Below are 26486 nucleotides of genomic sequence, written 5' to 3'. Positions count from 1 at the left end.
TCCTTTGAGCAGGAACAAAGGAGGTATCGTTGACTGGTGATTGTTGTTGATGACTTTGGAAAAGTCCAAGAGGACACAATAGGAGAGAGACCTTTTCTGTAGGTGTTAGAACCACCTTATAGAAAGCAAAAGAGAATTATGTTCCTGGTGTAGGGTTCTACCTGATGGTTCAAAAAACTTCTATTAGACTCTATTCAACTAGTTAGATGTTTAGACAATGTCAGGAGTACCATGTTAAATTTCTATAGAACCCTCTTGGTTTCAGCCTTACTAATAGTAATCTAGGGGGTGTTTGTGTTGCAGTAGTGCTGATCAGGCGTGGGCCCTGTTATGTGAGGTGCAGTTCAGATGCAGTCTTTATCCTTATTCAGCACTTAAGTGCTTTACGAGGTCAGGACCAAGATGCAAAGGATTCACAGCATTAGGACCCTCTAAAGTGGTGTGGTTGGGAGCAGTGGGGACATGACCTGAGAGTGATGGTGGTGACAGGGCACAGTGCACTGCACCTTCAACAAGGAAGATTAGGCGTCTCTTGCCAGTGTCCCTAAAGCACATGCCCCAGTTTTTAGATGTTACAGTACTAGATGCCTTAAATTTAGAGAGTCACACCGGCTGCTGATGCAGCACATCTCGGCAGCCACCTGCAGCAACAGTGGTAGGGCCCTGTGGAGCAGTGGAACATTGAGGTACTGTTGCTAGAGAGAGCTTCCTACTCTTTCCTCGATGAAGCTTACTATCTAGTTGCAAGTCCGCTGGCCACCGAACAGAGAATTTTTTATAACCTCCCATAGAAAGCCTCTTGCTTTAGCTGCAAAGGTGCCAGGACTCCTCATAAGTGTCTGAGTGTGTCCTGGAAGCAGCTCTTGGCAAGGAGGTGTAATCCCAAATGAAGAGGGTCAGCAAGTCTAGGCCAGCCTTACACAGAACAGCCATTCCCGATGCCACAGAAACATGTACTTGCTCAGAAAAAAGCTTTATTGGCACAGACTTTTGATTGCAGGTATTGCCGACAGGTCCTATGTGAGACGGTGCGGACGGCAAAGCTTACGCCAATTGCTGCACGGCTGCAAGAGCTTGAGGGAAGAATTGACCAGCATATTATCCCCAAAGAGGTAGGACAGAGCTGGGAGCTCAAATTCACCCTCTCCTCTGTTGTTTTTGTTCCTTTCAATTCTGAAGTTCCCATTACCATGGAGAAGAGGCGCACTGGGCCCAGTTACCGTCAGAGCCAGATTATTTCTCTAGCACAGGTTACCCCAAGCTGACAGTCTGTCTTTGATATTTGTGCAGGTTAGCTTGGAGCCTAAAATGTGCTCTTCCCCTATCCTCTGTGAGGACGTTATTACAGAACCCTGAGTGGATTTGCATTTAGTAGTTTATTATAATGGTCTTCCGTGGACTCCTGCTGGCTTTTGAAGGGATCTCTGTCTCTGGGCTTAGTTGTGCACAGACGATCCTATTTTAAGAACATAAGAATGGCCATATTGAGTCAAATCAATGATCCATCTATCCCAGTATTCTGTCTTCTGACAGTGGCCAGTGCCAGATGCTTCAAAGGAAATGAACAAAACAGAGGAGTCATCAAGTGATCCATTGTCATCCAGTTCCAGCATTTGGCAGTCAGAAGCTTATGGACACCCAGAGCATGAGGTTGCATCCTTGACCATCTTGGCCAATAACCATTGATGGACCTATCCTCTGTTAACTTATCTAGTTAGTTCTCTTTCTAACCCAGTTATACTTTTGGCCTTCACAACATCCCCTGGCAACGATTTCCACAAATTGGCTATGCATTGTGTGAAGAAGTACTTCTTTTGTTTATTTTAAACCTTCTGCCTATTAATTTCATTGGGTGACCCCTGGTTCTTGTGTTATGTGAAAGGGTAAATATTTCCTTTCAGTTTCACTTATTCACTTACTCCACACCATTCGCGGTATTATTGAAATTCATCTGCCATTTTGTTGCCCAGTCACCCAGCTTTGTGAGAACTCTTCATAGTCTGCTTTGGACTTAAATTACCTTGAGTAATTTTGCATCATCCTCACATTGCACCTCATTGTTTACTCCTTTTTCCAGTTCACTTATTAAATGATGAACAGCACTGATCCCAGTACAGATCACTGGAGGACAACACTATTTACATCTCTCCATTCTGAAAATGGACCATTTATTCCTATCCTTTGTTTCTTTCTTTTAACCAGGTAGTGACCCTGGAGAGAATCTTCCCTCTTATCCTATGACTGCTTACTTTGCTTAAGAGTCTTGAGGGACGTTGTCAAAGGCTTTTTGAAAGTCCAAGTACACTATCCCCTGGATCACCTTTATCCACTGTGGCAAATGGCCGGCTTCACCCTAGTGGATCTCGCGCTTTTGCCTCTCGTAGTGGGCCAGGGTGTCAGTTACCCCATCTCCCCAGGGAGGGAGGGAGGTAGGGACCCGGGCCCGCCTGCTCCTGTGGGTTCCAGCCTAGGGGCCCTATGAGCAGCAGCTTTGTGCTGCTGGCACCTATTCACAGCTGTAGTCTTTTCCCCTGGGCTACTTTCCCCCTGCTCCCTTGCTGCCTGGGGCTGGGCTTCTTTACCCAGGCCCCTGTGCCTGCGGGAGTATCACAGTCCTGCTTGGGCAAGCTTCCCCCTCCTGGGCCTAGTACCTTTCTCTGCACGCTTCTCTGCTCACCTACACAATTCTGAACTCCTCCTCCACCACCTTCACACAACTCTGAATTCCTTTCTGCTCCTTCACACAGCACAACACACCTCTAGCTCACACGCTGTCTGTCTGGCACACAGGGCTTTTATTAGGCACCTGGCTGGGCCCTAATTGGCCTCCGCTGGTCCTAATTGCCGTCTAATGACACTGGCTAAGCTGCTGGGAACAGACCCCTGAACTTTCTGGGCCTTCCATACCTCCCTTCCACATTCTCCTCCTGCTGGTGCTGGGGAAGTAACTGCTGGTGCGGAGGAGCTCCTGCTGCTTGGGGGCCCTGCCGGCCTGCTCCCCTCTCGGTTTGGCCAGTCAGGAAGGAAGGAAGGAGGGAGTGGCCTCCGCCACTGCCACCCACCTGTGAGGGGGCCTTTCCTGTCCGGCTGCTTGCTGCCACCGCTGCCTGGGAGTCTGCTGCTGCTGCTTCTGCTGTGAATTGCTGCCTGTGAGAAGGAGGACAAACACCTCCACCACCACCACTGCTGGGGCTTAGCCTCAGGAGGGGGCTAATCTGTTTTGAACTGAGTAACTGCACTATCTCTGCTCTTGTGGTGGTGGGGAAAAGGAAAGGTACTGTTGCTTCTGTGGGGAGAGGGGGAGTGGCGTGGAGCACTCCCCCTGATCCATCTGCTCCCCACCCCACCACTGTCGCCCCCTCCACCACCCCCAGCCACCGCTTGCTTCGCCTCCTCACCCTCAGCCAAGCTGCTCATCCTCTGGACTAACTGGGACTGCTGCAGCAGCAGGGACTTGTTCCACCACCCAGGCCCACCTGGGTGCACGTGCTTCCCCCCTTACCACCCAGACCTGCCCTCCCTTTCCTGGCTATGTCTAGCCGAAGGGCTTTCCCCACCCTCTGCTTTGCCCTCCGGCTGTCCAGGAACAGTTTACTCCCCTTTCCTTCTCTTTGCAGTCTGCTCCGCCCACCCATTTTTATCCCCCCCACCCCCCGCCCTTGGGTTCCCTTAGTTTCCTGGCCCCGAGTGTTTGTTAGCTTGCCTTGCCCTGTCCTGCCCCTGCCCTGCCCCTGCCCTTTAGCATTTGTTGTTTGCCCCTGCCCCGGCCTGTTCCGCTCCCGAGGAGTCCTCTGTTCTTCCCTGCCCTGCCCTTGCCTTGTGCTGACCCTCCTATAGTCCCCCATGCCCTCACTGCTTACCCCTGCCCCCTCCACCCTGTCTCTTCAGTGTGCCCGGGTGCTCTTCGGCACTTGTGAGCCCCCGCAGACCCCCATTTCTTTTCATTGCGCCCCCTGCTTACTGCACCCCCTAATGATATAGTAACCCTCCCTCCCCAGTGCAGCTGGAGGAGTCAGCATCCCCCACATCCTGAATCTGGACCCTGACATCTCTCCTTCCCCCCTTTGCGGCGCTGTCCTCCCCTGCTTGCAGCCTAGCGGGGAGGAGAGGTTAGCCACCCCACCCCTCCCCTTCTCAGCCCCCTCCTCCCCTCAGTGTTTGCCCAAGACCCCTCCCTGCCGGTGCCCTCCTCCCCTGCCTGCAGCCTAGCAGGGAGGAGTGGTCAGCCCTGACCCACCCCTTTGCCCTTGCCCCTCCCCCCCAGGTGCCTGTTCCTGCCTATCCCCCCCAATGAATCAAACGGCCCCTTCGGTCGCCCTGTCCCTTCCCCTCAACCTGCTCCCCCGCCTACCCCTGCGGCGACCGCTGCTGCTGGTCCTACTGCCACCGCTGCCCCCACCGGGGCACCGGCAGTGGCAGCGGCAGGCACTGGGGGGACCTCCACCGCTGCTGCCCGTGCTTTCTCGACCAGCAGGAAGGGCCAGGGCAAGAAAAAGGGCAAGAGCCCCTCCTGGAAGGCAACGCCCCCCGTGGTATGGGCCACCCTCCCTGCCGTGGCCTTGCCATTGGCCACAGCCACCCCCTCCACTGGCTCTGGGGGTGCTTCTGCCTCAACCCCCAGAGTGTATGCTCAGGTAGCTGCCACCTCTCCAGCCACCGCCTTGTCATCTGCCCCCGCTGCCTCCTCCAGTTTCATCTCCAGTGACTGGGGTCCAATGCCTCCTGCTGGCCGCCTCACCCCATGTGGAGACCTATATGCGGGTGTTGGCGCGGGTGGTGGGGCCCTCGGCCTCCAAGATGTACGGCAAGTTCGTCGTCTTTCTGGCACTGAAGGCCACCGCCCAGGAGGCGGTAGAGAAGGGCCTGGCAGTGGGAGGCGTCTACGTCCCCTTAGAGCCCCTGGAGGATCTGCGCATACGGGTGGTGCTCATTTCCTTCCCGCCCTTCCTCCCTAATGCTGCCCTGCTTCCCTTCCTCTCCACCCTGAGGGAAACTTTTTCAGTTCTCACTCCTCTCCCGTTGGGCTGCAAGGACCCACTCTCCGTCACGTTTTGCCTTTCCGCCAGCAGGTCTAACTCCAGCTGCCACTGCTGACAGCACGTGACAGGGCGGCCCTCTTGGGGTCCTTCCTGGTGCCCCCTAAAGGGACCCAGTACCGAATCCATTATTCCATGGAGAAGGCCTGATGCTTCCTCTGCCAGGCGACAGGGCATGTCCGGAGGGACTGTCCCCTGGCCCGGTACAGAGGAGCGCCTGGGTCGCCTGAGGTCCTGGTGGGCACTGGCCCTGCCATCGCCAGCAGCCCCAGCCGCCCGGCCCCCGTGGCTGCTCCTCCTCCGGTGCCCATCTCTGTCTCTGCTCGGGACATGGTGGTGCCCCCCCATCGTGCCCCAGTGAGCGGCCGGGCCCCGTTGCCCCCACAGTGAGTTCTGGGACGGGGCCCGTGGAGGAAAGGGTGCCCAGGTTGGACTCTGGTTTGGGAGACTTCCCATCCCCTTGCCGCCCTGTCCCCATCCCCTCAATCCCCGACACCATCGCCCTTGCCACCTGGCCCCAACCCTGCAGGCTGGCCCCCAGTTAACACATTCGAGGGCTGGGTGCTTGTCGGGGGGCAGCGCGGCAAGTGGAAGAAGGCTCAGAACCTCCCTGCCCACTCGGATGGGAAGGAAGCCCCCTGGACATCTCTGCAGGGGGCCGCCATCGCTGAGCCTTCTGCTGCGCACCCCCGATGAAGCCCAGCAGGTAGCGCTGGTTGAGGAGGATGCTGCAGCAGTGAGGAGGGGTAGCATGCCTCCCTCCATGGAGGCCCTATTGAATTCCCTCCCCAGTGAGGCCTCTGAGGGAGCCGTCCCTGCCACCCTGCCATCTCTGTCCTCTGTTGATGCCAAGACGACTGCCGCCTCGGCTTCTGGCAGGGTGGCACCTGTGGTGGTGGAGGGGGATTTCGGCTCCATTTTTGAAGAGATCGAGTCCTGGGTCTGACCTCGGTCACCCAGGGGGAGGACGACCCTCTGCCATCGGATCTTGATCTGGGCGGCCTTGTGCAGCCCCCTCCCCTTCCTCTCAACTCCCTTCCCCAGACTGCTGTCCCCGCCTTCGAGTCACCTCTGGACGCTCCCATCTGCCCGGCTGTGGATAGCATCACACCTGCAGCCACTGAGCCTCTCGAGGCGACGGCTGGCGCCGAGTCCACCATGGCACCTGGCATCGGCGAGGGCCCTCCCCCCAAACCTACACTCCTGACCCCCATGCCAGGTCAGGTGGAGCTGCACCCCGGTGGCTCAGCCACCGGAACCCCTGATCCCAGCCCCGCCCCTGCCTCTGTTCCTGTCACCGCTCCTGACCCCGCTCCCACCCCCAATACCACTCCTGTCCCTCCCCCATCCACCTCCTGTATTGTTACTGCGCCCAGGGTTGTGTCATTTCCCCCTTACATCTGCCAACTGCCGGGAGGCGGTATTTGAGTTCCACCTCCCACCCGGGGCTGCTGTCTTCCCTCTGCCGCCATCTCTTGTGCCAGGGGTCAAGGCAGGCAGCACGGCACTCATGACATCGGCGCCGCATCGGGGGTTTGTCCCCTGTCTGCCTGTCTCTGTCAGCCATGGGGCTGCCACGGAGTCCTGGCCGGAGGATGGCCCGGGGTCTTCCACCCCAGCCCCCAAGACGCTGCAGGACGAGCTACGGGCTTTCCTGGCCGACTGTCGTGGGGCCAGGAACAGGGTGCAGCTTTCCCTGCAGCGCTGGAGGGATTTCCACCTTGTCCTCCAGGCCATTAGGACTATTCTGAAGGAGGGCAAAGGAGCCAGGAGGCAGGATTCCGTGGACTGCCGATGGACCCTCAGCTTCCATGACTCCCTCCTGGCCTTCAAGGTTGGTCACGGATTGCTGCAGGGCCTGATGGGGGCTGCAAGCGTTCTTGCCCATGAGGATCCTCCCCAGCCCTCCCCATGGCCCCGACCATCTTCGCAACCTTGAATGCCAGGGGCTGTAGGATGGGTCTCCGCAGGAGCCAGGTGTTTTCCTTCCTCCAAGAAGGAGGGTACTCTGTGGTGTTCCTGCAGGAGACCCATATGGATCCAGCTGCCAGGGTTAGGTGGCAGCTGGAGTGGGGGACAGGCTGTTTTTAAGCCACCTCTCTGCCCGTGTGAGTGGAGTTGCCACCCTGTTCTCCCCTGACCTACAGCCCAAGGTGCTGGGAGTTGCCGAGGTCGTGCCAGGTTGCCAGCTGCACCTCTGGGTCCACATGGAGGGGCTAGTGTTGAATCTCATCAATGTCTACACCCCAACATCGGGCCCAGAGAGGGTGTGGTTTTTCCAGCAGGCGTCCGCCTTCCTGAGCACCCTGGATCCTCATGAGTGCCTGGTCCTGGGACCGAGCAGTGCCAGGCCGCCGCGGATGTCCTCTGGGAGATTATAGCCCATCACTCCCTGGTGGATGTCTGGCACGACCACCACCCGGACGACGTCGTCACCTTCACCTTTGTCCGGGTAGGGGAAGACCAGTCGCGCCACTCCCGGTTGGACCGCATTTATTTTTACCGTCACCACCTTTCGCGGGCCCACTCCTCCAGCGTCTGGCCAGCCCCCTTCTCGGATCACCACCTGGTGACGATGACGGTCTCTCTCACCATGGGGAGGCTGGGGCCGGACTACTGGCACTTTAACAATAGCCTGCTGGAGGATGTGGGCTTCGTGGCGTCCTTCCTGGAGTTCTGGCTGGCTTGGAGGGAGCAGAGGTGCATTTGTCCCTCGGCACAGTGCTGGTGGGACGTGGGGAAGGTACACGCTGGGCTCTTCTGCCATGACTACACTCGGGGGGCCAGCTGACAGAGGGATGCGGGGATAGAGCAGCTGGAGCAGGAGGTCTTGAAGCTGGAGAGGCGTCTGGCTGCCAGCCCCGAGGATCCATCCCTCTGCAGAGTGTTCTGGGAGAAGCGGGAGGAGCTCCGGGCCCTCGAAGACCTTCAGGCTCGGGGCACCTTTGTTCGATCCTGCATCCATCTTCTTTGGGAGATGGATCACAGTTCCTGCTTCTTCTACGCCCTGGAGAAAAGGAGGGGGGCCAAGAAGCATGTCACCTGCCTTTTGGTAGATGATGGTGCCCCCTCAAGGATCTGGTGGAGATGTGTGGAAGGGTCAGGGCCTTCTACGCTGACCTCTTCTCCCCGGATCTGACCAAAGCCACCGCCTGCAGGGTGCTATGGAACTAACTTCCCATGGTCAGCACAGGCAACCGGGACGAGCTGGAGCTACCTCTCACTCTGGCTGAGCTCTCTGAAGCCCTTCGTCTTATGCCCACCAATAAATCTCCAGGTATGGACAGGCTGACTGGAGGTCTACCACGTGTTCTGGAACGTCCTCGGCCCAGACCTAGCCGCCATCCGGGCCAAGTCCGAGGCCAGCAGAGAGCTCCCCCTCTCGTGCAGGCAAGCCGTGCTTGCCGTGCTGCCCAAGGAGGGGACCTCCGTGACCTTCAGAATTGGTGTCCCGTCTTGCTCCTCAGCATGGACTATAAAATCATAGCCAAGGCCGTATCGCTGAGGCTGGGGTCCATGCTGCAGGATGTAGTCCATCCTGACCAGACCTACACGGTCCCAGGCTGCACCATCTTTGATAACCTTTATCTGGTCTGGGACCTCTTGGTGCTCAAATATAGGGATGGTCTGTCGTTTGCCCTCCTGTCCCTGGACCAGGAGAAGGCATTCTACTGGATGGACCACAGGTATCTCCTGGGCACCCTGCAGGCGTTCAGCTTCGGGTCCCATTTCGTGGGCTTTCTCCGGGTGCTGTATGCCTCCGCAGAGTGTCTGGTCAGGCTCAACTGGACTCTGACCAAACCGGTCAGCTTTGGGCAAGGAGTGCATCAAGGCTGTCTGGTGTCAGGCCAGCTGTACACTCTGGCCATCAAGCCCTTCCTCTGTCTCCTCTGCCGCAGATTGATGGGGTTGGTGCTCCATGAGCCAGAGCTGAGGCTGGTCCTGTCAGAGTACTCCAACGACATATTCTTTGCGGTCCAGGACCCGGGTGACCTGGTATGGTTGGAGACCTGCCTGGCCGTCTACTCAGCAGCCTCCTCCAACTGGGTCAAGAGCTCTGGCCTGATGGTAGGGTCCGGGTGGTGGGCAAGCTCCCTCCCTCCCACCCACCCGTGCTTCAAGCCCTCCGGTGGAAGTGCGGGTCCGCTGCACTATCTGGGCATTTACCTTTCCGCCACCCATCCCTCACCGGCGGAGAACTGGCAAGATTTGGAGGGCAGAGTGTCTGAGTGGCTGCGGAGATGGGCAGGACTGCTCCGGTGCCTCTCCCTTCGGGGGAGGGCACCGGTCCTCAACCAGCTAGTCCTGTCCATGCTCTGGCACCGGCTCAATACCCTGGTCCCGACCCCAAGCTTCCTGGCCCACCTCCAGGAGACAGTTCTGGAGTTCTTTTGGCCAGGACTGCACTGGGTCACTGCAGGGATCCTGAGTCTTCCCCTGGAGGAGGGCGGGCAGGGCCTGTGCTGTCTCTACAGCCAGGTCCACATCTTCCACCTCCAGGCCCTGCAGAGACTCCTTTATAGTGCAGGTAGTCCGGCGTGGAGCCACTTGGCCCACATCCTCTTCCAAGGGCTCCGATGTGACCGGGCAGCTCTTTTATCTCCATCCCCGAGGTCTTCCGCTAGGCCTCTCCAAGCTGCCGGTCTTCTACCAGGACCTCCTCCGGGCCTGGACCCTGGTCTCGGCCTCTAGGCCCCTTGTGGCCACTGAGGGGGTGGATCTCCTCGCGGAGCCCCTGCTACACAATCCCCATCTTCGTGTGCAGGCGGCGGAGACCCTCTCGGTGCACCGGAGGTTGGTCCTGGCAGGAGTCACCAAGATCGGAGATCTCCTGGACTAGGACCGGGGGACTGGGTGGATCCCCAGGTGCTGGCTCAGCGCATGGGGCGCTCCACCCTTCCGAACCCCCCGGCGTGTACTGCAGGAGGTGAGGGCAGCCTTGGTTTACCTCAACCGGGTCCTGCGAGAGGGCGCTCCCCACCCCCACCTTCAGTCCTAGTCCTCCGGAGCTTTTTATTGGGTCCCAGCCCTGTGAGCCCCACCAGCCAGCCTCTCCCCACACACCGAGTGCTGCACGATTTTCAGCCAGTCCCTCTTCGAACCGTGCCAAGGGACCATCTGTACCTGCTCGTGCTCCACACCCTTCACTTCCTCTCCCTTGTGTCCCTCCCAGACACCAAATGGTGGGACCTACTATCACCTGTGGAGGGCGAGGACCCCAGGTTTGCCAGTATCTATTCCACCATGACCCCGCGGCCCGCCAGGGACATCAGTTGGTAGCTTCTTCACAGAGCCATGAGCACGGGCGTGTACTTGGCATGGTTCACCCCTCGCCCTGACACCTGCCTTTTTTGCGGCGTGAGGGATACCCTGGCGCACATTTATCTGGAGTGCGCCAGGCTGCAGCCCCTGTCTGGCTCCAGTTCTGGCTGCACTTTTCCCCACACTTGTTTTTATATGCACACCCCATCCATGGCCCCACAAAGTCACAGGACCTCCTCGTCAACCTCCTCCTAGCACTGGCCAAAGTGGCCATCTATAACATCAGGGAGTGGAGGTTGGCTGGGGGGGGGCACCCTGTGACTGTGGGGCCTATTTCCACTCCTCCATTCGTTCATACATCCGGGCAGAGTTCCTCTGGGCAGCGTCTGCTGACTCCCTAGACACCTTTTGGGAGCAGTGGGCGCTGTCCAGGGTTCTCTGCTCGGTGTCCCCTTCTGGTACCCTCTTTCACCCTTTTACCCTCATGCTCCTTCCTGTTTTTTCATTAGTTGTCCCAAGCAATCAGTTGTGTCCTGGGCTCAATGACTCCTCCCGTTAGGCTGGGGGAGGGGCCTTTAGCAGTGTAATCCACTCCCCGGATTACAAATAAGACCACTCTCCTACTGCCCTCTGTCTTTACTATATCACACCACGTATTTGCTGACCTCCTTGAAGAATTCTAATAGATTGGTGAGGCATGATTTACCTTTACAAAAGCCGTGTTGAGACTTTCCCAACAAATTGTGTTCATCTACATGTCTGATAATTCTGTTCTTTACTGTAGTTTCAACCAACTTGCCTGGTACTGAAGTTAGGCTTACCAGCCTATAATTGCCAGGATCACCTCTGGAGCCTTTTTAAAAAGTTGGCTATTGCTCCCTTCATCTAGTACAGAGGCTCTTTTAAGCGATAGATTACATACCATAGTTCTGCAATTTCTTATTTGAATTCCTTCAGAACTCTTGGGTGAATACCATCTGATTCTGGTGATTTATTACTGTTTAATTTATCAATTTGTTCCAAAACCTCCTCTACTGACACCTCAGTTTGGGACAGTTCCTCAGATTTGTCACCTAAAAAGAATGGCTCAGGTATGGATATCTCCTTCACATCCTCCGCAATTAACACCTATGCAAAGAATTCATTTAGCTTCTCCACAATGCACCCCTCTTCTTCTAGTGCTCCTTTAGCACTTCTATCATCCAGTGGCCCCACTGATTTGTTTGGCTTCCTGCTTCTGATTTACAGTAGAACCTCAAAGATACGAACACCAGAGTTACAAACTGACCAGTCAACCGAACACCCTGTGGAACCTGAAGTAAGCAATTAGGCAACAATGGGATGTGGGGGGAGGGAGCGAATACTATACTTTGCCTGTATTGCATCTTAAAGGTTGGCACATCTGGGTTTCCTGTTCCCAACTCCGCTTGCCTTGTGAGGGGCAGCCATTTACAGGTAGGAGATGAAGACGCTGAGATTCACAGGCACTGCTGTGAGCCCCTGCTGTCAGCCTAAGGCAGCCTGACTCAGGCATGCAGAGCAGATGCATCCTCCCTTCGTCTCAGGAGAGGGACAAGCTTGCAAGCTCAAGCCCAGGAAAGAGGGACCTGCTGAGAACTGCTGCTGTTGCAGCCAAATCCTGGCCTGGAGTAGGAGCCAGAGTTGGAGCTGCTACCTGAATGCTGCACTATGGAATTTTAAAGGGCCACAGCCTGTACACCAGTGCTGCCCCACCACTGCCCAGGCCTCCACTCCTGGGTCCTGCCAGCACCCCTGGGAATGCAAGGGGCAGGGGACGGAGGGGCACTGGCAGCAGGCTGGTGCCAAGTCCTTTTAAAATGTTTCTTTGCAGGCATTGCATTCTTGTGACTGTTCCTTTTAATTTCTGTTTAACTAGCTTCCTCATTTTTGTGTAGTTCCCCTTTCTGAAGTTAAATACTACTGTGGTGGGCTTTTTTGATATTCCTCCTTTCCATCTCCTCCTCCCCTCTCCTCGATTATGGTTGCTCTTCCCAACCAGTTCAGCTACATTCACCTCTTGGACCAGATCCTGTGCTCCACTTAAGACTAATCAAGAATTGCCTCTCCCCTTTTGGGTTCCAGGACTAGCTGCTCCAGGGAATAATCATTAATGGTGTCCTGAAACGTTATTTCTGAATCCTGTCCTGAGGTGATATGTACCCAGTCAGTATGGGAATAGCTGAAATCACCCATTATCACTAAGTTTTGTATTTTGATAGCCTCTCTAATTTCCCTGTTCATTTCACAGTCACCATCACCATGCTAGTCAGGTGGTCGGTATATATTCTTATTGCTATGCTCTTATTCAAGCATGAAATTTCTATCCATAGACATTCTGTGGTACAGTTTAATTCATTTAAGTTTTTTACTATATTTGACTCTGCTTTCTTTCACATGTAGTGCCACTCCTCCACTAGCATGACCTGTTCTGTCATTCCTGTATATCAGGGGAGGCCAAACTATACCTTGTGAGCCGCATAAGCCCCCATTCTCCGCCTACACGACTGCGGTGGGGAGCTTGGAGCTTCTACCCTGTGGCAGGGTGATGGGGCTAAAGGATTCCGCCCAGCCGGGTGGGGCGGGTCTCTGTAAATTTAGCCATGCATGCTATATATATTGTACCCTGGTATTAGTGTCCCATTGATTATCCTCATTCCACCAAATTTCTGTCGTCATTCCACCAAGCAGGGTCTGATACTGTCACCTTTACAGACACAGAGTAATATCTTCTTCTGCATGCAGTCCACTGATTCCAGTGGGACTTACTTGCAAAGCCCATAGAAGTCAAAACAATGGATCAGGCCCTAAGGTACTACTAACCATGAGCAAGCGTGGCAGAATTGGGCCCTTACATTATATAAAATCTTAATTTACGGGCAAATGCTGCTTGCCTTACTCACTGAGTAGTCCCATTGAAGTCAGTGGGACCAGAACAAAATGTATTGTAATTCCATTTACTTCAGTTGAGTTGCATCAGTTTACATCAGGTTTGAATTTGGTCCAATGGGACTAATTCACATAAAGGAAACAGAACTTGACCTGTAGATTGTAAACTCTTCAGAACAGTGATGTCACAATAGATCTGCTGAAAAATAAAAGTAAAATATGAGATATTTGGAAGCCATACAAGTCTGACATTCATAAGTCAGGCGCTGCTTTTTGAGTGTTTGGATCTCACTAGGTTGGATTGAGCAGAGTTGACATGATGATGCTGGCTCCCTTTTGCTTGCATTAAATTGCTTGCTGACTGACACATATGCTCCTTTTTAATTTCAGTATGGATTTGAGTAGGTTCCTTGCATAAATGGAAGTGATGGTTTGAATTTATACAGGGGATAAGATCAATCCTAATCTTTAATGTACTTTGTATCGTTTGTGCCTGACTTTGTTGTGGGAGGAATGAGGAGATCATGTATGTGAAACAGGTTTTGCTTTTGTGTACTAGAGATGGGACTGAACCAGAACCATGGATCCAACAGCCCCAGAATTTTAGTGATGTTTGATCTGTATCTGAACTTGTGACAGGATCCTATCTCAACATAAGCTAAACTTGAACTTTGGATATGAACACCCTGGAAGTTTGGATCCGGATATGAACTTAGTGGCTTGATTCCCTACCCTTTATAGAAACCAATAGGGTCCTATTAAAGCTGCTCTAAAGACATATGAAATTTAATAGAAAATGATACCTTTGATATAGGAATTATTTTAAGCTATCCTACAGAGATAGGATATGTTGTTAAATGTGATAAGATGGTAAAAGAAAAATACCCAGTTGAATGGTATATCCTTTTCTGTTATGTACTAAAAGACTCTTCCATAAAGGCTGTCTAATGGTTACTGACTAGTGTCTAGAGACAACTTTATCCCTCTTGTGTATTCTAGACTAACTCAGATGTGGTTTTGTTTTCTTTTCTTTTCTTTTCATTTCAGACTCTTGTGCTTTACGCTCTTGGTGTGGTGCTTCAGGACAATTCAGCTTGGGCATCACCCTATAAGTATGGGACACCAGAAACTTTAAGTTTGTTCTTTTTTCTTTTTGGATCTTGCCTCTCAATCTTCAGATGAATATGCTGTCAAACCTTCCTTAAGCAGCCTGTTGTGGAGGGAGGTGGAAGGGACTCCCTGCTAAGATTTGCTGAGGTCTTTTGATAGTTTTCAAGGCCAGCGATTTGGATAACTCCAAATGTGATCTTGCCAGGCTACGTATTCATTATGTGTTAAGGAGTTTGACAACAGATTTTTCTGGCTATTCACAGCCCTCCTGTGGCAAATGCTGTGTGATTATTTTTCAGGTTTGCTGCAAGAAGAAAACAGTGATTAAAATGAATTTGAAATCACTATTCATTACCATAAACAATGGCTCACAGAAGGAAATGTCAATCAGAGATTTTTGTTTTTTAAAGGGAAGGAAACTCTACCTCATTATTTCCACCCATGAAAACAAAAAAGGATCCTGGCCCAAAAATTAGAACTCCAGAGGGTGAAAGGAAATGCTGTAGCTCACTTTGGCCTCCAGATGGCAATTGTTAGCACTGATCTAACATAGCTTAGGCAAGAAAAAATTTGGGTCAGTGATTATTGTCCAAGAGGAAAGACAATGGAGCTCATGGGACAAAAAATTGCTCTAAGGTCTCTATTCTTTCTATTACAGCCATAACCCTGGCTTCAGAGGAAGAGGGAGGGTGCAGAGACCTTTTGCCCTATCAGCATCATGCTAGCCGTTGCCTCCAAGAGCACTAGGGGATCAAACACCAGAATGATAGGTGAACTGTCCTTAGTTTGCAAAGGGAGCACCGGGTCATCTGGTTGGATAGGAACCTGGAGGACAGGGCCATGGCCCACAGTCAGCACAACACACACCCAGTTATTGCCTGCCAGTAGATCAAGTGCTGAGATTGTGGTTGACCTGGGGGAGGTGTGTTTGAGGATTTCTTGTGTGCCCTCCTTTTGCCCACCTGAGCAAGTTTAGCCACAGTGCAGCCCTAAAATAATGTGGGTCAATGTCTGCTTTCAATAGCTTTTCTGAATGACTGTTTTTATTGAATTATTGTTATAGCATCTGTAATTTGCCATTTTTAATTTGGTGTGAGTGTAGATCCCATTCCTACTTCCACTGAAGGTCAATGGGAAATCTCCTTTTGAGTTTAATGGGAATAGGATCAGAATTGTAGTTCAAAGGTTTGAAGTGTAATGGAAAGAATCTAATACCTGGTGAGAGAGAATTTTCTTAGTCATCTCATTGCACATTTTCTATACTATCATGGCTCATGTTTTAAACTGCCTGGCATTTTATTAGTCTCCTGTTTGGTTACTTGATTATGGGAATCTCATTTTAATTAAACCAAGCATTATACAGTAGTTCCCTTAAAGCTTTCATCAACCCAGTACTGAAACAAGTAGTTCTTGTTTTAATGAATCATCAGTTCCCCCCACACTCATGCCAACTGCTTGAAGTGGAGGGTGAGGGGCAAGAAGAATTGAAAATCTTCATGTAAGTGGTGGAGAAGGAAAGGAAAGAGAAATTAGATTGCATGTGCTCTTCGCAATCTATGTGACTTAGGAGGGAGAAGGCATTCGATTGATGCTGATAGAAAAGTAGTGGGATCCTGAGCTGTAGGATTTCATTAGTTTCTGCTCCTTATGGTACACACATGTGCACACACATGCATACCCAGGAAGAATCAGTCCCTGTTTTGTTTTACAGATTTGATCCAGACAGATTCAATGATGAATCCACTATGAAAAACTTTTCCCTACTGGGGTTTTCAGGAAGTCAGGAGTGCCCAGAGTTGAGGTGAGATAAAGAAAAGGCTGTGTATGTGTGGAATGGAAGGGTAGGAAGAAACAGCTTGTTCCTGTTAAATTTGTCAAGTATTGAACACCAGCCCTGACACACTATATCAGTCATGACTGATGAATTTATCTCATTGAATTTTTTTATTACTCCTTCCGCCTAGGTTTGCTTATATGGTGGCTACCGTGCTGCTGAGTGTGTTGGTGAGGAAACTATATCTGCATCCCATGAAAGGACAGGTCATTGAGACCAAACATGAGCTGGTAACCTCGCCAAAGGAAGAAGCATGGATAACTGTATCCAAGAGAAGCTGAATGGACCATGCCCAGAGTGTGAGAGAGAAAGTGCTTCAGAAAGGAACCCTTCTGCATCATGCTGAACTTGTCAAGGGTTTAACATTACAGTTTCATTACCTTCCATGTTCTTAACCCAGCAGCCTCTTGGTATTTTTTCTAACTCAAACTGTTGTCCCATTAAATTAGATTTAATCCTTATGCCTTTTGGATACATTATTTTGACTTCAAGCCTTTGTGTTTTCAATGAAGCAACATAATCTTACAATTTTACTTATAAAAACTGCTATGTTGGAATAGGCCAATGCTCCAGCTACCCTGCTGTTTGCCTGACAGTTGCTAAAGCTGGATGCCTTAGAGGGAACTATAAAGCCCTCTAATGCCAGGCAGTACTATGGGGAAATTTCTTCCTGACCCCAGCTAATGATAAGGCCCTGGAGACATGAAGATGAAGTGCCTTCCCTGTGACTTATAGCTGTATGTGTACCACTGCAATCTTGATAAAATGTGGGGGGGGAGGGGCTGAGTGCATGTAACAAAATGAGATGGGAATTACACACAACTTCTGGGTCCTTAGCTGTGTAATCCTGCTGGCATGGGGGAATTTGTAATAAAACTGACAGTTTTTATTAAACATGTTTATCAGGGTAGTGCATACGGACCAACTAAGAATGGGGCTCCATTGTGCTAGGAACTGTACAAAAACAGTCTTCTGCTTGTCCCTTCCCCGAAGAGCTTACAGTCTAAATAGGCAGGATGCCCACAGGGTAGGGGAACAGATAGAGCACACCAGCAGAGTGAACCATGTGATGGCAGCACATAGCATATTAGTTTCATGATGAACTTGTTTACAGGATTTTAGTTGGGATAAACTACATTAGAAGAAAAGAGAATGGGTGAGGGGATGTTGGAGAGAAGAGGGTTGTGGGGGCAGGGGAGAAGAAAGTAAGAGAGGCAGGTGTGGAGTGAAGCTGAGGTTAAGTGATGATGGGGAGGGGGAGAGTTGGAGCAAACAGCCAATCAGCGCAGGGCATGTACAGCCCACCCAGTCAAAACTATAGGAAATTCTCTGACTGGCCACAGGTGGTCCCTGCTTTGGCTGCTTTTCAGCTGAGTAGCTCCTGCTGACTGGGGTCTCTGGTTGGTTCCTCTCCAGTTTCTCCTCAAGGCCAAATGGTGAGGTGTGGAGAAGAGGTGTGGCATCACCTGGGTGGGTCATAGTTTCCCCAGACTGTGGGGAGGTCCCCTGCACAGTGCTGGGTGGCCCCAGCTGATCACGTGGGTGGGGGAGGGAAACAGTTGTACAACTCCAGACAAAACAGAAGTGGCGGTTTTAAAAAGAACAAGGCAGGGATTTTCTAGCCAGCAGATTTTTAGGCCAGCATCTGATTTAATCAGCATCAGGAATGTTGGCTGAGCATCATTCATCACACAGCATCAGGTCATGCAAGGCTGACAGCAAATGGGGGAAGTGAAAAGGGCTGATTTTATAGGCCTTTGCGTTAATATTGTTCTAATTAATGACTAAAAAGCCTTTTAAAGAATCCTTTTTCTCCTCCCAGCCAAATCAGCACCAAGTACAGTCTCTCTCCTTGCCCTAATGCAGTGGTTCCCAACCTCTCTTTTTTTTTGGAGCCTGTTGGAATAGACAGGCAGGTGCCCTTATGTCCCCCTCCCCTATATCCTGACACACTTGCTGTTCTCTCTCTACTTTATTCTGTCCATTTTTCACTCTTCCTTCTTGTCTTTTCTTTTTGCTCTTTTATATGTGTTTTCCCCACCACCATCTCACTATTCTCACATCTCCTAAACCTTCTTCCTCTGATCCCCTCCCCCTCTCAGCAAAAAGCCACACAGTGCTGGCAGTGCTCATCCGGAGCTTAAATAGAGACACTTGGGCTGGCAGGTGTCTACCTCAGTTTGCGGCTACCTACATGTGAGTTGTTCTCACAACCAGCCACTTTAAGAGCTGCAACAGCAGGAGGGAGGCTTCCAAGGACCTACTTTCTACTTCATCTGCAGAGGGGGCAGCATGTTTCAGGCAGGGAGAAAGATCTGGACAGCTGCTGCTTTCTTCACCTACACTGTGATCCTTTCCTCTAGCACCTCCAGGTTGGGAAATGCTGCTCTTATAAAAGTGTCTTTTTTTTTTTTTCTTTGTTGCTCGCTGCCAGCCTAATCAGTGTCCTAGTGGCTGTGACTGGGTTAACATCTGATGCCACCTTCAGTGGAAATCAAACAAACTCCTGCCTTTAGGTTCACAGCATGAGCTCTGCTTTTGTGGAACTGGGGGATTCAAAACTCCAGAATGCTCCCTTGTCCCATTGATACATGGGGGTGGGTGGGAGGGAAAGATATTTTACTATCTTTGTTTTCTGACTAGAAAAAGAACCTTCACTGTGTGATGGTCTGTTACACCTCATTTTCCCAAAGGTTGCAGATATTTCCAAAACTCTTTGGAAAAATAAGCATAGACAATTTTGTTTTAAAATATTGCTGCTGGATGGAGGAGCTAAAATGGAGGATAACTTATTCTCAGATTGGCAGAATAACACTATCCGTTAAGAACCTTAAGGCCACAATTTGCTTTCTTACTATCACACAGCGGGAACGATGATTCAAACACGAGGCAGCTCTTTCAATAGTAATTATCCAAAAGCATCAAACTTCGGTTTAGCTAGTTCTGTTCCATGTTCACTGAACTGGTATAAGCTGTACTCTTGTGCTGTCCATTAAAGTCCTAGGTACACACAATGCTTATTCACCTCTTGTACTGGTTTAAATTGGGAATAATTCCACAGCAGTCTATGTCTGCATCTTGCACAGTTGGGGGTTACTGGAATACAAACAATACTCAGGTGTAAAATCAGTAAGTGGGAGAAGAATCTGGCCCAGTACACTGTAGAAGACTAACAACTGAAGAATAGCTTGTATTTGCTCTAGTGGTCAGTGCCAATGTAGAAAAATTCACTGCCCCATCAGCTAAAGGAAATGTGCCAAGTGCTGATAGAAATGAGAGGATGTAAAGTGATAAATGCCCAGCATACAAGTATCTCTCTAGCACAGTTACAATAATATTTTGACACTTTTTGGAGTGACATTAAGGTTGTGACTGAATTGTTTGCTTAATACTATAAGCATCCATTCTTCATTGCTTAATATCTGTCATTTCAAATTGGATGAGTTTTTTAAGATTCAATTCATGAGTCATGTTGCAATTTTTTCTTAACAAAATGACTTATTTTACAAAATTTGAATTTTCAGGCAGTTGTTCAAGGGCTGTTGCAATGTGCTTCCTCACTAACTTACTACTTTTCCTTGTTAAAAGCTCAAATTTTTTGGGGTGTCTTTTCCAGTAGGCAATTGTTTTTCCTCCAATGTATGTGGCTTGGGTGGCTGGGGTTTTTTTTTAAGTGAATGTTTAGGTTTGCCATTTTAGCATCTTTGACAAAGCATTCAGACAGAAAGCCTTTCTAGTCATAGAACAGGGTCATTATGTGCAGCTGCAGTACAGCCCTTGTGGAAAAGTCCTCCAAACACCAAACCAATAGAGTAGTGGAGAAAGTGGAGTAGTGGAGTAGTACTTCTATAGGCTTTTTTAATAGTCCTATAGGATTCAGTTCTATAATGGAACTATAATTCTTTTAAATTGGGTAGGAAGGTTCAAAAACCTTACAGAAAGGTTATCATTTTCTGTTAATCTATGGTATTTTATCATGGAAGTAAGCCTTGTGTGAGGTAAATCTGTCTCCATGCCTATTTAGGCTCCTGCAATAAGAACCAAGCAGGTTCTGGAGCCTCTGAGTGGGTGCAGGGGGCTGCCATTTTATTCTTATTGCAGTGAGGAGGCCATGGTATTTTGCAGAGGCTACAAAGGGTGATAAGTGCTATTATGGTGGTAGTTTTGTGATACAGGCACTTGTTGACCAGAACAACCATCTTATTTCAGCCAGGCCTCCAAATAGTCATTAAATGGCATTAGCTCATTATCTTTATTAAACTGGGCTGCATATAAACCAGTTGCCTAGAAGTGGTAATAGCCATAGCCCATTACCTGAAGTTCGAGAAATAACTGACAGTATTGTTGGCATCCATCTCTGGACTGAGTGCTGTACATTTCAGTTTGCATCCTCGAAAGGAAATAACTTTCAGGACCAGCTGACTCTTGCTCTTCCCTGCTGTCTGCAGATCTGAAAGGTCTTTGTTTGGCAATCTATTATTCTACGACTCCTCTGTTAAAACAGCTTGAAAAAGCTTTTTTAGCCTGCCCTTTTATGCTGTGTTGAATAAATTGAACCCCGGTGGTTGACCATGCAAAATGAAAAATCACCTGGATACTACATTCATGGGCAGTTCAGAACTGTCCATTTTAAAGGTCATCTATCACTACACTGTAATGTCTGAGATAGTGGCACATGGTTTTCTACACTGCCAATAGACAATAGCTAGAAGCTCACCTTTGACTATGACCCTGCTTGGCTCTTTCCAAGGCTTTTACCATTACTGCAGAAAGTAGTAAAGTATTAACTGGAATTAGATGCTGGTGTATATAGATACTGGCATCCAGATTGGTGCACTAGAATACACTGGTTATTTGGATCCCTTCTAGATCAAGCTCTTCATTTGGAGCTGGTGCAAAGGGAGCTGACTAGAATCACACTTGAAAGCAGTTTGGGGAAACAGGGCTGCACCCCCCCTTCTTCCCAGATGGGGTGATCTGAGACTGAAAGCAGCCGCTTTTAATGGTTGAGTTAAAGGCAAATCTCCATGGTTAGTAGTTAAGCCTTCAACCACCAGAAGGTGGTGCCATTGCAGCTTTAGGAGCAATTCTTGTTGACCATCTCAATTTAGCCTGAGTTAGGGCTGTTACATGGAAACGAGGGATTTCCCTGCCCTTCAAAGATGAGCATCAACTTGACAGCTGTCTGTTAGGGTTCTCAAGGATCACTTTTCAGTTAGGCAACTGCCACATGACATCTCTTGTGCTGAAGTGCCAGGATTTTGAGACTGGGGGAAGGGTAAGAGGAACCACCATGAAAAGACATAAAATGCTTTACATATGAGTGGGGGGAGAGAAGATAAAGAGTTGCCATGGCAATGTTGCCTGAAGATATGTATTTTTAAATCATTGTGAATTTTAGCATTCAAAACACATTTGCATCTCCTTGAAAGGTTTGGGGTTGAAAAAAAGCATTTTTTCCTACTTTCAGAGATTTTTTCCCCCTGAAGACTAGCCCCAAAGATAAGTAAAATATGTGCTATTGGCCTGATGTTCACACGGTCATAAAGAAAAGTTTTGTTTCCAGAGGGACAGAAGTATCCATCATTTGTCCTATTCCCTTGGCCAAATGGCTGACAAAAGCACTTGATCATCTCTCTGCCACATGATGTTGTTTAGCAAGTACCAGTGCTTGCCATTAAAAAGTCACAAGGACAATTTTTGCTGTGTCCCACCCATATAAATCCAGGGTAACTAATTCTGACTATAGTTAGTGCTTAGATACCAAATGATATAGCACCTACTCTAATGTAACTGAAAATAAAAGGTGGCTGAGAGAAGCTAGGGATTTAGGATTCAAAGAGCAAAGAAAGGTAAGACAGACAAAACTTTGGTCCTGGACAGTGTCCTGAGTGTGGGTTACAGCAGCATGATCTAATGGCTGGAAGTGGAAGCTAAACAAATTCAGACTGGAAATAAGACAAGTGTTAGACAGGGAGGATAATTAACCCTTGGAACAATTTACCAAGGTTCATAGTGGATTCTCCATCAATGACAATTTTTAAATCAAAGTTGGCTGGTTTTCTAGAAGATCTCTCTAGGAATTATTTGGGGGAAGTTCAATGGCTTGAGTTATACAGGCAGTCAGACTAGCTAATTACACTCATCCCTTCTGGCCTTGGAATCATTCTATAAGCACCTCCTGTGAAACACTGCTGCAGTCAATGCAAAGGACCCTCTGGTGACAGCAACATTAAGGGCATCATGTCCCCTCTTTATGTAGGGCATCAGTTCCCTGGTGGCTTTTGGATCTGAGGGTTCTCCTCAGGCCAATAGCACAAGCCTCAGCAAAGATCATATTTGTAATAGCAATACTCAATTGGCATTCTCTGCTCTACCTCCCACTATGGAATCCAAGCAGGTCACTGCTATCAGAAGCCTGGAGATGAGAGATCCGGTTCCTCTCCTCCAAATTTCTAGTCCAATTAAAAAAGGCATTTTTAACAGACATCCAAGTCAATAATGACTCAGCCACTGCAGCAATTGTACTATTGATCATCATACTTGAAAAGCTAGGACTCCTTGGAAACATAGGCTCACATGCTGATAGGATGGACTAAGCCTTCATCCTGCCACCATAAATCAGTAAACTGCAAGGAGCTTAATGTAGCATAGATCTTTTAGACAAGATTTTTTTACAACCATACTCCCAGAGTATGTCACAGAGCACTTCTTCAGCTACCCAGTGAGTAGTGCTGACTCACCTGTTTTTGCAGTCTCTCTGTCACAAACACACCCAGGCTATTTCCCCTTTCACCACATGCACATTTACTCTTTGGTTCCCAAGCAGAACAGAACATGATATAGTTATACAGCAGGAAGAACCTTAACCACAACCTTTTCACCTCTGACCTCTCCTGCTTCCTCTTCCTCCAAATTATATTGCCTCCCAGTTCCTGAGCCAATTGTCTCAGTAGCCCAGTAACTACCACCCACGTGTCACTAACCCCCACCCCCAACAGAAACTGATTAATTGCTTCTAGTTAACCCTATGCTATGCTTTGCTATGCTGCAGCGACTTCAGAGACCAAGCTGCTTTAGCTAGCCCTCTGTTACAATATCAACAATCCCAAGGCACTTTGTTTTGGTAAGTGACAAACTTGGTCCTAGTGCCAGTAGCCAAAATGTCCACTCCCGTATCACTGTAGGGTGCTGTGTGCCAACTACCGGAGTGGCAGCCTTTCTTTGATGGCTGAGGCCATTTCTGCATGTATATGGCATGTAAAGGCCTGTGGGAACTATATAAATGTCAGATATTAGCCTCTTGCTAGTACAAATAGCACGGTTATAGCTGGGACCAAATTATCACAGGCCATTATTCCACAGAAGGAATTCAGTATACCAGAACAGAGGAAAAATAAGTAGCCACTGGATGTTTTGGTCAGAAGATTCTTAAAAATAGAGAGAGAGAGAGTCTGAGTTAGTGGAAATCAGCATTGAAGTCAATAGAGCAAGATCAATTTACACTAGCTGAGCATCTGGCCCAGGAAGAGTCAAGGTCCACCTCCAATTGACCACATTTTATTTCCTCTTCACGGGGATTTTCTTACATCTTTTTAAGACCAGGTTGGAAAACATCTGTCAGAGTCTAGGTTTACTTGGTCCTGCCTTAGCAGGGGGGCTGGCCTAGATGATCTCTCGAGGACCTTCCAGTCCTACATGCCTATTTTCTAGCTTCACTGGTGACAGAGGCAACAGTCATGATGTACAGTTGCAAAATACTATTTTGTGCAGCTTTAAGACACAGTTTCTTTTACTGTTGTGATTCTCTTTGTTGTTGGTTGCTCACGCTAGACACGGATACTTTTTTTTTTAACTGATCCAGAGGGCACAGTGGTGGCACCATGCCACCACTAATATTGAAATGCACTGTACATCCTGGATTTGTAGTTTCTTGAATGGTACATTAAATAATTTGCTTGTGCAGTTTAGTTAGATGTAAGTGACTGATTACATATATCTTGGTAATTCCATCTAATCCTTTAAGACATTTTAGGCCTTTCAGCCCTCATGCTGCACAGTGACTCTCTGGATCTGAAATCTGTATTACGGTTGAACACTTGGAGACGCAGCAATTCTAGGCTATCCAAGCAACAAGCAAAGCAGCAACATCAACTCCTGCTCAGCAGGTTTCAGAACCCAGTGTTGTCAAAGGCTGATTGATATATATCAATCAATCTTTGGGTTGCTTGTGATTGAACATAATGTGCTACGGTTTCAAAACAGTACATGCATCAGAAAGTGGTAACTGGATTACTTCTGCACAAGCATTTGAGAAGCTGCTGGCTTGTGGCAGATTTATTAGCATTCTTATGTAGTTCTAAGCTTTCCACAAATACGATTTCCATTCCAGCAAAGCAACCTTCTGGCAGATTTGCTACCGCCTGCCACCTTCTTACATGCAGAGGAGGGAGATTACACATAATGTTGCAAAACTGCTTGCAAATTTTTCTTTCATGTTTTGCAGGGTTGTTGTCCTGTTTTCACCAATTGCATTCTAAGAACCTTTGCACAGATGAAAAGGCACCTTGGCAGCAATGGGACCATTTGAGTTAGCTCATGCAAAATGAAAGTGATGACTGCAAGAATATACCATGATGTATCCTGGAAATTCAACTAGCACAAGTGGTGAGAATGCAGGTGTCCCACATTCAACGTTGGGCAAAGCATTTTGTTAGAAGGAGAATGTTAGAATCACTTAATCTTCGGTCAACCAGTGGAACAGTTTCTCATTAAATTTGCAAGAGATTATGCCTTGATTCGAAGCTACCATACTTGTAAAAAAATGAAGCAATTTAATTGCTCACTAATTCACCATTCCAATTTACCTCTAGAGTGGACCTAGGCTTGGAAGCCTTATTCATGTGTGGTGTTATTGTAAGTAGTTTCAGTGAAATCAATAGAACTATTCACATACCAGCCTAGCACAATGGAGCTTTAATCTCAGTTAGGACCTCTAGGCATTATGGGACAGCTTTTTAAAGGTATTTAGGTGCCTAAATATTCAGGTAGGTTAGGTGTTGTTGAAGATCCAACTAGATGCCTAAATATCTTTAAAAATCTGCCCCCACCTCAGTAAAATAATTAGTAATAATAAAATAAAGCATTGCTAGATCGGATCTCAGGTTTTTATTGTAGCAGAGATAAGTGGTTAGGGACGATGTCTGTTTATACTGAAGTTGATGGCAAAACGCTCTCTGATAACAAATGGTCTGGAGCAGACACTTGATGGTGAATTTTTCATATTAGGAGGTAAAAATGCTGCAATACTACATCCTGCATTAGCCTTTATGTCTTTTACAGCTGCAATGCTCAAATACAGTAACCCAAACCCAACAATCTAATTTTCTAAATCACCTTTGTGTTGAAAATTCTTCTTGCCTTTACATTTATTTTCCCGCATTGCACAGATATTGAAATCATTGTCACAGCTAAAATCCTCATTCTGTGATAAGATAGGGTTTTTTACAGTGTAGTCTCCTCATAAACGCCACCAAGTCTTTCACTTATGTGACTCATTCAGTTACGCATGTGGGCAGGCATTTAGATAATAAAGGTAGTTAGCAGTGAGAAATACTGCTGATTCCTGAGGAGGAGGAATTCTACTGCTGGTGCTTTATCATAAGTACTGCTAATTCACTGAGCTTCCAGCCATTTTAGAAGCTAAAGATTTCTCCTTTCCTATTTTTTTTTAACAGCTATTTACAAAAATTAGTTTGGCAGTTAAGGAACAAAAAAAAAAAATGCAATACCAAATGCAAGTTTGCTGCTATCCTCTTCTAAGTCATATTTCTTCGTTTCTGGCATTTTAATGACTATAACCAGCCCATGCTCCATACAAGCTCCTTTACCCTAGTTAAGCATATGCTTAAAAAAGCATTAATACACAAAAGGGTGGTTTTCCTGATTCAAGAAATACAGCTAGTGACTGCATAAGTGAGTTGTTTTGTTTGAAAAGCTATATGTACTGCCAAGAAACAGATTATTATAAAAACAAATGATAGGCCTTAGAGATTATGCTTGCTGCAGGTCAGCTAATACAATTAGACTGCAGATTCCAAGGGAACTTTTTATTTAATAAACACTGGAGAAAAATGCACATCTCAAACTCTGTGCAATAGGAATTATTAACTGCTGGTGGAAAATACAGCTTTGATGTGGAAGCCTGCTAATGAACTGAAATTGTATGCATATGATGGCTACAAAGGGGATGCAGACTGAACCAAAAACAGAATTAGTTAAAGCAGACAAATTGATTAGGATTGAGTTCTAGGCCTCTGCACAGTAATGAAAATTAT

At 48.5% G+C, this 26486-nt stretch overlaps 2 protein-coding genes across 8 annotated transcripts in view; one reads left to right on the top strand and one right to left on the bottom strand.

The window, feature by feature from the left end:
• The window catches only part of CYP20A1 (cytochrome P450 family 20 subfamily A member 1), a 34531-nt gene extending 17921 nt beyond the window's left edge, over positions 1-16610 (top strand). For 5 of the 7 annotated variants that reach the window (XM_067548865.1, XM_067548866.1, XM_067548868.1 and 2 more), the window contains 4 exons: positions 1001-1112; positions 14253-14317; positions 16027-16116; positions 16280-16610. In XM_067548865.1, coding sequence (XP_067404966.1) covers positions 1001-1112; positions 14253-14317; positions 16027-16116; positions 16280-16430 — 418 coding nt within the window. In that variant the 3' untranslated portion in view covers positions 16431-16610. Of the gene's footprint in view, positions 1-986; positions 1113-14252; positions 14318-16026; positions 16117-16279 lie in introns of all 7 variants that reach the window. The other 2 variants (XR_010919817.1, XR_010919816.1) reach the window with 2 other exon arrangements.
• Positions 1-26486, bottom strand: part of ICA1L (islet cell autoantigen 1 like) — a 427480-nt gene that overhangs the window by 370966 nt on the left and 30028 nt on the right. The window lies entirely within an intron of this gene.

This window comes from Emydura macquarii, unplaced genomic scaffold, assembly GCF_026122565.2.
Source record: "Emydura macquarii macquarii isolate MOO-44397 ecotype Brisbane River unplaced genomic scaffold, CSIRO-AGI_Emac_v2 contig_1253, whole genome shotgun sequence".
Lineage (NCBI taxonomy): Eukaryota > Metazoa > Chordata > Testudines > Chelidae > Emydura > Emydura macquarii.
This window is presented reverse-complemented; position numbering and strand designations above follow the sequence as displayed.